The 11623-nt window shown below is 33.7% G+C and overlaps 2 protein-coding genes across 2 annotated transcripts; one reads left to right on the plus strand and one right to left on the minus strand.

Moving 5' to 3' along the window:
* Positions 1-384: 384 nt before the first annotated feature.
* On the minus strand, positions 385-5036 carry LOC133202599 (monocarboxylate transporter 2-like). Its single transcript, XM_061338442.1, has 5 exons — positions 4976-5036; positions 4170-4313; positions 3749-3895; positions 1850-2944; positions 385-570 (listed from the first exon to the last, which is right to left on the minus strand). The coding sequence occupies exons 1-5, from the start codon at positions 5034-5036 to the stop codon at positions 386-388; spliced, it is 1632 nt and encodes a 543-aa protein (XP_061194426.1). The 3' UTR covers position 385.
* Positions 5037-6121: 1085 nt separating this feature from the next.
* LOC133202849 (von Hippel-Lindau-like protein) lies at positions 6122-10526 on the plus strand. Its single transcript, XM_061338723.1, has 2 exons — positions 6122-6416; positions 10453-10526. The coding sequence occupies exons 1-2, from the start codon at positions 6122-6124 to the stop codon at positions 10524-10526; spliced, it is 369 nt and encodes a 122-aa protein (XP_061194707.1).
* Positions 10527-11623: the final 1097 nt, after the last annotated feature.

An 11623-nucleotide genomic window follows, 5' to 3' on the forward strand; every position in this document is an offset into this window, starting at 1 on the left:
TTTCATGTATAAAATAATGAGAACAGAACATAATTGAACATATTTATAGAAATGGATATCAAAAAACGACAGAAGCATCACAGTGTCCGATAAATAATAAAATTATACAGATCCATATGTTTTCATCAAGTAAGAGTCACAATATCTACATAAAATGATTTATAAATTTTGTATTATTTATTGAAATTAAAGTTGCAATTAACATCAAATAAACAGCAAGTCTCAATGTTCAAAATTAAACCAACCGTAATGAAATTCATATTCTTTTCAGTTACTTAAAAAAAGAACAATTAATTATCACGGTCATAACGAGTTATTATAATACATGACTTAAAAACTAAAACTTCTGTTTTTTTTTTTACAGTTAAAATTCGTCTCATTTAATTTATTTTATTTGATCAGGTTTATCCATCATGGGCTGCATTTCTTTACTGTCCTCATCCTTATTTTTATTCATCATCATCCTACGTCCAAAGGGTTCCATCAACAGTACAAAACCCCCTAACACAGCTGTAGCCCCCATAAAGTAGAAAGATGTCAGATAGGATCCGGTATAATCCCGCAATTCACCTTAAAGATCAAAAAGTTCAAATTTTACAAGAATTGTCTCTATTTATGATAATTAGCAAAAAAGAACACGCAATTCCAATTTCGAAATTGTACTTAACGTTTCAAATTTTTGTAAGATTTTTGTAAAAAGTAAGAGCATTATTATGTTCGTAATATTTTTCCACATTCGACACCTTTTACGATTCTTAAAGCGTTACTGACATAAAAAAACTTTTATGACTAATACAGAACAAAACAGTTAAAAAAGGAAAACCAACGAGAGACACTGCTTCCTGAGTCAGCTTTCTGTTCCTAAAAAATGAGTAGTTAGTAACAAAAACCCTTCAATATGGCCTTGAAATTTTAGTCAGTGATTTCAACAATCTTCGTTTATATGGTTACATATATATAATTAAGGATTGATGTCAAGTTAACAAATTGCAACGTAGTTTTTTTTGTATAGAAGTCTATGTAGAAGCCCTTGCATTTTTCTTTGAAACTTCATTCCTGTATGTTGGCCCAACCTACCAAGAGCCTTAATTGATTCGATCAAAATGGAATCTTACTCCAATATGTTCCCATGTAAAATTTTGATCACCTATTGAAGCTACAATCTTGTTCTTTGGACAAAGGCTTGAACAAATTGGAATATACACTATCTGGGGTTGCTAGAATATTATCTGAGTGATTGTGATACTGCTGTTCTTAAAAAGATTTATTTTTGGACATTTTTTGTTCTGATTACTAAGTCTTTGTAAAAAAAAATATATCATCACCTTGTTGAGGCTCAACCCATACATTTGAGGGACATGAATAGAAGAAACTAAATCTACATTACATCATGATTCTCTCACATCAATTTCATTTATTATAATCTTATTTTTGGAAGATTTTCAACTATTTCTATTTTTAACATATGTCTTAAAACAGATCTTGTATTGTTATCCAATTCTGGCTTTTGAGACCTTAATTTAAAAATATCTGAATCAACAAAACATTAGGATGCTTGCATATTCATTTGACTAATTGTATTCCTGTTGATCTTGAGAAGAGAATTTCAAATAAGATCTTCTTTATATCTTTGCAAGACACTGACATCCTATCGTGGCCATAATTTGATAAAATTTGAATCTTTACTGTAATGTAGAAGCTTATCATTTTTTTTACTTTTGACCTTGGTATTATAATAGTGGTTCTAAAGAAAACTGAAGTAAACATACGGACAGTCGGCGGACAAAGTACACTTGAGCCTTTGGCTCTGTTGACATGAAAAGAACATAAAATTAAAAGTTAATATTACCTATTAAAACAGTGGACAGTGAAACTGAGATTCCCAAAGTAACTGTAATAGTGGTGAGACCATGACGCAGATTATCTAATCCTAAAAAGTCTACGATTATAGCCGGAAACAAGGAGAAGTAGGTCTGTCCAAACAAACCATGCAACACAGAATATATAATCAGAGTGTAGAAGTCATCATAAAATCGTACGAACATGCAAGACAGTCCATTCAGTAGCATTGTTATGGCTAAAATTTGGTGCCGCTTCAAAGTTTTGCTATCAGCAATGAATGTCAGACCTATCCTATTGACAAGGTCACAAGCAGCGCAAATAGTGACTAAAAGAGCAATTTTTTCATCTGTCAATCCACAGTCACGTGCAAGTGGGGGTATATAATTGACAGGCAGACCAGCAGCGGAAATGTTCAGAATAGAACTCACCGTAAAGATGTAAAACAGTGGGTTTTTAAATAATGCAAAATTAAAAAATTGGTTAGCATTTTCGTTAAACTGTGTTTTCTCTTTTGATAGGCGACGAGTAGATGGCCCTCTTTTTTCAACTGAGGACCAAACTACCATAGTCTGTAGAGACGGAGATAAGTACAACTTTTTAAAATCCTCTTGTAGATCATGGGTACTTATAGCTGTTCTGTGAAGAAGGTTGGACACTTTGTTAGTTTCCATAATGTTTTCCGACTGTGTTCTTCTTCTACCAACCACTGGACCATCAGGTCTGTGTCCACAAGTCTTACTATTTGGAAGAGTATATGTTCCATTTGATTTTTCATACACATTCTGTTCTTTTGTGTCCTTATCAATTGCACTTTCTGAGTCTTCATCACCTCTGACATCTAACGTTTGAATTTTTCCGCCCTCTGGTGGTAAGGGCCTCACTAATGCCCCACAAACAATGGCTTGTAGGAACATTCCACTGACTATTAACAATGTTCCAGACAGTCCAAGATAGTCCATCGAGATTTTTAGTAAAATTGGCCAAAGTAATCCCCCTATGCTACCTCCAACGTTGGCAAAACTGTTTGCAAATCCTCTTTTTTTCTCAAAATATCGGGACAAAATCAACACAAGTGCAAGTTGTGACATTGCAACACCAATACCTGAATAAAAAAAAACGACAAAGTAAGATAGTTTTCATTTTCCCTCATGTTTTTTGTTCTGGATATTACGAAAGAAAAAAAACTTTTCTGTAGGGAATTAAGATTTGAAGCAGATTGTTTAATACTATCATAAAGTAGACCATTTGGTGTTAAGCAATAGACACAGACAGGTTCTGCTCATTCTGCTCACACTATCTATCTATCTATCTATCTACATGAACTATAGAAAGAAAACATTAACAATCTTAATTTACAGAGACAACACTATTCTCTGCATGAAAGTTTTAAATCTGATATCGTTTTATAAGTGCTGATTTTTGTTCGTATCAGTTATCATCCCATTTAACCACCAATTTCTATTCTTGGCAAGAGAAAACATTCGTTTTTTGAAGTTAAAAATTGTCTTCAGTGAGATTTTTCATTCTTTATCAAAGAGTTAATAGAGAGTGTTCGATGTCTTTTCTGGGTGTTGTTACAAAACATGAGCATCTATAAACTAGAGAAGGTTGCATGTACTTTATCGTGTAAAATAGTATAATAAAAATGAAAGGTAATCTTACTTCTAACTAATTGCATCTAAGGGTTAAAATTTCTACAAGTACAATATTTTTAATTTGCTCTTAGAAAACTCATGTTTCAAAGAGAAAAGGAAAATGGTTTGCTGGAATTTTTCATTCATGCTGTGGCTTTTGAGAGACTTTTATCAATTTAATAGCTGTCCTCTCTTAAAGTACTGGTTACAATGAAGTGTCAAAAGCGGGAACAAACAGATTTTCCTTGAAAAAATATACGAAATTTGAATACCAAAGATAACTCCTTGTGTTGCCATCAAAACCCCAACACTGGAAGCGAATGCGCTGCCAATTTGCGACACCGCCGTTAGGAAAGCACCAAACATGACTAATGTTCGCTCAGTAAAGAATCTGGTCCCTATTCCTAGAACAATGACCGCTAGAAAAATATAAAATATATACATAATAGAATAAGATAAGAAAGTGAATCTATGTTAATTTATTCTATAAATGTTTCTCAATAAAAGCACAGAAGTAATATCGATTTTTTAAAGTTAATTGTATACACTTGAGAGAGAGAGAGAGAGAGAGAGAGAGAGAGAGAGAGAGAGAGAGAGAGAGAGAGAGAGAGATTCTATGAGACAGAGAGAGAGATTCTATGAGAGAGAGAGAGAGAGAGAGAGAGAGAGAGAGAGAGAGAGAGAGAGGTTTACATGAGAGAGTGCTACTGATTGTCTGGATGGAGATCACTAGTGATATGCCAGAGGAAGTGGCGTCATATTTCTTCAAATACGCCACGAAAAATATCCCAAAACTTTTGACGAAGCCCACAAAGATAAAGAAGTGTACAGTAGAGGCTGAAAATCAAAAGCAATATGTTTCATGTCAATGAATTAAAACATAACTTTTCATGTTTGTAAATAGAATTTATTGTTACAAATCAGGAATTTTTAAACCTATGAATTTCGGAAATAAAAAATTATCATAAACTAGAAATACCTATATAAAAGTTGCATGTGTATTTCAAATTGAAATTTTAGAATATGAAATTCGTAATAGAAACTAAGAACAGTCATAATTCTAGAGAAGACTGAGCTTTCTTCCTTTCTTCCAAAGATTTTCTTAATTTAACGAACATACATGTATGTGAAAAAACCAAAAATAATGAAAAGAATTACATGTGTTTTCAGTTAAGTATGTGTTGAAGTCTTTGATAGGAATTACTTAATATCTCCGAACACACATAAATATCTGCTTCAGTTGTCGATATTGACACCGATATCTAATCAAGACTGATAAGGACTCCGAAATTGAAATCAATTGTATTCAAGGACAAAAGTATATGTGACCAATATATAGTTTGACTCTCGGAAACTTGAATAGTTACAACATAATAAATCGACATTCATAAGCAAAGTGTATACCAAAACTGTATAAATAATACATCTTATTTTAGGTTACTCATCAAATACACATACATGAATGTATTTGATTAAGATAACTTGAAAGTCAAACTCACCAGCTAGTACAACCCAGGCCCATCCTCTGTCAATAGGTCGTATCGTCTCTGCAGATGGCATCAATTATATCTTTAAAATAAAAATTAAACTTACTATGCTTCTCTCTTTATATATATATATATATATATATATATATATATATATATATATATATATATATATATATATATATATATATATATATATATATATATATATATATATATATATATATGTGTGTGTGTGTGTGTGTGTGTGAGGGTGTGTGTGTGTGTGTATTGAATCATCCTGGAGACAAAAACTCCATATGCAGGTGATAATTGCTACATAAATAAAGGAAGTTGACGGTAGAAAAGTTTAAGTCAACACGTTTATCATATTGTTTAGTTTTTAGTTTGCTATTAACGTCTTTCTCTAGCAAAATACCCAAATAAGAAAGAGACATGTCGGACTCTGTGGTGTCCGACGACGGTAGCCTAGTGGTAGGGCGTCGCTTTGTTTTCGGGAAGCCCGGGTTCTATCCTCGTTCGTCGCGTCAAACTTAGACGTAAACATAGGTAATAGGTAATAGTGACTGTTCCTTAGCCAAGCACCTGTCACTAGAAGTGAAAGTTATGGGTCTCTTGAATGAGACTTTAAAAACTGAGGTCTCGTCCACCTTAGGTGTTAAGAACCTTCACTGCACAATGGCACTAAGTGCTGATTATAGGTCTAAATTTGAAGTCCTTCACCTCTATATGGTGACGTCTGTATATGAGTGAAAAATTCTAGAATAGGACGAAAAACAATATATAATCAAACAATCAATCAATAAAGTTTAGGGAAATTAAGAGTGGCTAAAGGTCACATATTCTCATATTGCTTTGTACAATTTTGTAACAGTTTAACTGTACGGATCATTGCTTTCACCGGCTGTTCTGAGTGATTTAAAAGTCTCTAAATAAACATTTTGATTGGTGGTATTTCGCTTAAAATTATTTCTTAATGCTATGTTAATGTTTCTTATGTATGTATAGGAAAATAAGCATTTTTTGTTTCGATTTTTCGAAAGGAAGTTTGCAGTAGAAGTCACTTGAATCATCGGATTTTAAAATATTGCAAAATATTTAAATGGCCTGTCAATATGTTCTTATTTTCATTTCTGCTGTTTGACTGAAAGGAACAAAATGGCTGCTAATGCAGAAGCATGTTCTCTTAGAAGCGAAATCAAGTCCTCTGTTCATTTTGAGAACCGCTGTGATCGAGTGGCCATCTGGTATTGGTTTAATTATAATGGGGATTTAGTGAAATATGCCAGTTTGAAGAAAGGTGAATTTATCAAAATGAACACATACGTCAACCATCCCTGGTGCGCAAGAGACCGAGAAACAAATGAACGACTTGAAATCAACAAAGTTCCAGTGTATTATCCAACAGAGACACAAGACGGAACCGTCAACCCTGTGTTCATAGATATTCCAGGTATATATGAGTATATCTATTTGACCGCTCCGTTTGTTTACTTGTCAAATATGTTTTTTTGGCAGAATTAGGCAATACATTTGGGAAGAATTTGGGTTTTGCGACTGGTAAAAATTTGGTACAGTTTTAGGAGAGTGATTAGTGGGGGATTATGAATTCACAGTTGATGAAAATGAACTTAATATATATTGTCAAATATGTTAAGAGCGATAAATTCTACAAAGACTCTTTATCAGCTGAAAATTGATTTTTGGGTTGCAAAAAGTTTTGAAAATATGTATCTTAAATGAATAAAGCAGTTAAATATTCATTTTATTTTTCTGTGGTACTATGAGCATCATTAAATTTTAATTGCAGGAATAATGTAAATAAATCATAAAAATAAAAATACAGTTTCTGCTCCTGATGGTCATTCAAGAATACTGTCCAAAGAGAAGACGACATGTAGGATATGTGTGTTATATGTATTCCTGTACAGACGTCATGGGATATCGGGAAACACGGTTATTGTACTGGAAAAAGGAAACCAGATGCATTGTGTACTAAATGTATCTGTCTAAGATAAGGTTCAAAATATAGTTCAGTGGAGTTTCTTCATGCATGATTATGATTGGCTACCAAATATAGGGTTCAGAGATGTAAGGTGTTGATTACAAAACCGACAGCAAAGTCAAAACACGAAAGAACAATGTGATGCAAAAATATGTCACTAAGAAATCTCTCCATTAACTTTAAATGTATGGTTAGAATGAGTTTTTTGTGTTTAAATGTTCTTTCAATTATTTTGTCTGCTTTGTTACAAAAGTTAGTTTTAAAATGTATAAAACCGATTTATTTCAATATGAATTATCTATACACGATAGATATAAAGTTTGCATTCAATTTGTTTATCATTACCGTCTTAGAACATAACTATTTCAATTTGTAATTTTCTCGTGAAAATCAATGACATCAAAACTGTTCATGTGAAAATTCTATCTAACGAGTGAAATAAATTCCAAAAACAACTACAAAATATTGAATTTTCTGTTTATTACATTTTCTTTGATTTTCCCTCTGCCTCTGTCTTTTCGTGACACAGTGTCATAGGCTGTGACGTAAAAGATAAGCGGCTGAGACGTCATAGATTAGCAAATGTGAGAGTGAAAACATTGTAAACATAGATTTCAACAATATTTGAAGAAAGGTGGGAAGTTTTAGTCTCTATCAGGATGATCAATTTACTCTCTCTTTCTATAACAGGTCAGGGAGGATTTTGAAAATCTCGAGTTATAACGAATTTCTCATATTTGAGCTTGAATGCTGTTCGTTATCTCCATTTCATTCTTTCACACTGTGACAAAATATCACGTTGATATTCATTCACATTGTGATGAAATATCAATTTTATTCAATATATATAAATTACAGAACTTCACTGTTGAAAATTGTAAAAATAATGTTTACATATTTTTTTACAATACCTTTATCCCCGACTACGCAAATACCATAAGCGGAAATACACGATATGTTACTCTCTGGAATATTTTTAGCTCACTTAAGCCGAAGGCTCAAGTGAGCTTTAGTGTCCGGCGTCCGTCTGTCGTCTGTAGTCCGTAAACTTTTCACATTTACTTCTTCTCAAGAACCACGGGGCCAATTTCAACCAAACTTGCCACAAAGCATACTTGGGTAAAGGGGATTTAATTTTGTACACAGGAAGTGCCGCGCCCTCTTTCAAATGATAATTAAGAATTCGTGAAAAATTTTGGCATCTTTTAAAAATCTTCCTCTCAAGAACCACTGGGCAAAAAAAGATGACACTTATGTGAACGCTTTATTACATCCTATAGATTCAAATTTGTTCATATCATGACCCCGGGAGTAGGGCGGGGCTGCAAGAGGGGGTCGAAATTTTACATAGGAATATATAGAAAATGTCTTTAAAAATCTTCTTCTCTAGAATAGCAAAGCCATGATTAGTCATATTATAATAAAAGTATCCTCAGGTAGTGTAAATTCAAGTTTGTTCCAAGTTGATCCCTGGGGGTAGGGCAGGGCCACAACAGGGGGGTTAAAGTTTTACAAAGTTTTATATAGGTGTAGTTCTAATGGTTAAGGGGCATTTGAGTAAAACGCATTGAAGACCTCATATAATGGAATGACCTGAAAACCCTTGGAATGGACTAGCCAAACTAAAGGGTATATAAGGCAAAGCTTTGGGAATAAAGTCAGGTATTCAGAAGCTAGCTGAAGAAGTTGGAAGCTGAATCAGCAATAAAGAAGTTGAGGTATTCCATCCCTAATAGCAACAGATTCAATGAAATTGAATACATAACAGATGTGTAGGTGTTCAATACTCAGTATATTTAGGCATAATTCCATTTTATTACTATTAGCATGTAAGGGTGGGATGTGTCCCTAATTTATGACCTTGAATTTTGGTAAGGGTTATCTCCCTCTATTTTTAATTAAAATCAATTTTAAAAAAAACTTATCTGGTAAAAATCGTCTTCAATCGTCAATCTATTTCTAATGTTTTAATGCATCTTTCCTCCACAGTGTTTATTGATATTCTTATTATTTGAATATTTATTTTTAAAATAATGACTTGTCCCCATAGACTTCAATGCAATCTTTGCTAATTAATTACTGCTTAGTTAATTACATTTTTGAAACTTTCTCCTGGTAAATCCTTTTCTACTGTGAAATGTATTTTTTTTTCATAAGAAATATCTTTAAATTCTTCTTCTCAAGAACAGCTAAGCCATTATTATTAATTCATATTTATACAAAAGCAACCTTAGGTATTGTAGAATCAAGTTTGTACAAATCATGGGGGCACAACAGAGGGTCAATTAAGTTTTGCATAAGAAAAAAAATATAGGGAATCCTCTTGAAAATATCTTCTGCTCAAGAACAGCAAAGCCATGATTAGTCATATTTCTATAGAAGCATCCTATTTTAGTTGCTACCTATTTTTTTTTATCAACTTAGGTTAGTCGCGACCGGGGCTTGAACCCACGACCTTCCGATCACGGAACGAGAGCTCTACAGAATGAGCTAACGTGACAGTGAAAAACATCGGGAAAAAACTTTAAAATTCTTCTGTTTAAGTGCAGCAAAGCCAAGATTAGTACATGTAATACTGATATAGAAGTATCCTGAGGTAGTGTAAATTAAAGTTTATTCCCCTCCCCCGTTCAATACTGAACTGATTTCTGTTTCTTCCTAGCAATGAGCTCAGGTGAGCGATGTGGCCCATACGCCTATTGTTTGATTTGCTAGCTATATTTAGTATTGAATTTAACCATTGATTTTAGTACTACTGTAAATCACTTTTTATTCGGAAGAACTTAATTTTCGCGTAATCACGCGAAACGGTCTGCTAACGATAATTTCATTCCTACGTATATTATTTTTAATAGTATAGGTTTATAGCGCCGCCGAGCGGTAAACGGCTTTATTTATTCCCTCATTCATTAAATGGTAAAACAAAAGTATTTTCTCTGCCTTAAAAACGATCTAGTAAGTTTATTTAAGAGATGAATTTAATTTTTGAGAATTCATGAGGACATGAACTACGACACTTCACGCCGGTGTAAAGACGAATAATGACCCCCATAGAATAATGACCAGGGGGTCATATTTCAATATACAATTAATTACCCCTTATGCGGTCAACATGGTAAAATAAGGACCCGAGACCTGGCCCACGAGGTGACCTGACCTGACCGAGGCCGCGTAGCGGCCGAGGTCAGGTCAGGTCAGCGAGTGGGCCAGGTCGAGGGTCCTTATTTTACCATGTTGAACTCATAAGGGGTAATCAATTGTTTTATTATACCGATATAAGTTAAGGCAATTTTTGTAAGCTTAATTACTAAAATAATCAATTACATGTATAAGACCTACGAACTGTTGTCAGTGTTCCATCGGGATCGGGATTCGCTAGTGAAGTTGTTTACTTTTCGGCTGCTAGTCTTGTAAGTTTTTGCACCGCCGATTTATTAAAACACTCTGTGATTGTCAGTAACATTGCATTTTTATAAATTCACAGATACCATTCCCGACTACAATGACAATCTGGTGCAGACTTTTACTGTACAAGAGAGCCGAGTCTGCGTTCGTTGAATTTGACATTGTATTGTAACGAAAGTTAATTTCAATGAAAACGATAAATGTTATGACGCATCTAAAGGCCAATCGTGTTCCGTATCCTAAAAATACTATACATATTTTTATAACGGCAATTTTTGTAATGTACAATCATTACTGTATGCATATTTTTTTTAATTTGAATGGAATTTGGATTAATAGGTCATTTTTAGCGGTCATTAATTTTATTGACCGGTCATTATACCCCACGTGCAATGATTCCTAGGTCATTATTGCTGTAAACGGTACTTTTTGGAGTCATTATTGAGTTTAAAAGCCTTCTAACAAGCCAATCAAATTTGAGTATTCTTAATAGAGGTATAATAACGACAAATAATGACCCCCCAGCCGTAGAAAAAAATAATTTTTTGTAGAAAAAGAGACCTAGGGGTCATTATTTTATGTGTGCGTCCTATAAAAAATTGACCCCCGTTGAAAAATGACCCCCTTTCCAACAGAGTGCATGGTACCAAATTTATAACGGGTGACTGATGCCAAGGTTTGAACCTCAATGTTTGATATTCTTCTTTATGTCCTTTTTTGACCAACGCTGGACGAACGCGCAATTAAAATGCAATAAAACCGCATTACGTTTACCTGCATATTTCTATCTTTTAAGCCTATTGTGTTCTCAGCACATATTTAAAATCGCAAAATGTCTACTATTGGTTATAACTGTTAACGTAATTTCCCTTTATGACTGTCTTCCATTTGTTTCATATTTGGATATTTGACTAATTATAGACATTCATAGCTAAATTAAATAACAGACAAGCGGGATGTTCTGGTTTCTCATTGGTAAACATGTCTCCCAAAGTAATCAGCATGCTTTGAGTAGGATCAACTTTTTTTTTTAAAACAAGAGGCCCATGGGCCACATCGCTCACCTGAGTAACTTTGGCCATGCTGTTCTTTACCAGATTTCCCCCTATTAATACACCTATTGTGGCCCCGCCCTACCCCCGGGGGTCATGATTTGAACAATTTAGAATCTACACTACCCCAGGATGCTTCCATATAAGTTTCAGTTTTTCTGGCCCAGTTGTTCTTGAGAAGAAGATTTTTAAAGATTT

Source organism: Saccostrea echinata, unplaced genomic scaffold (assembly GCF_033153115.1).
Source record: "Saccostrea echinata isolate AGI-Se365-2 ecotype Australia unplaced genomic scaffold, CSIRO_AGI_Sech_v1 ptg000047l, whole genome shotgun sequence".
NCBI classification, from domain to species: Eukaryota; Metazoa; Mollusca; class Bivalvia; order Ostreida; family Ostreidae; genus Saccostrea; species Saccostrea echinata.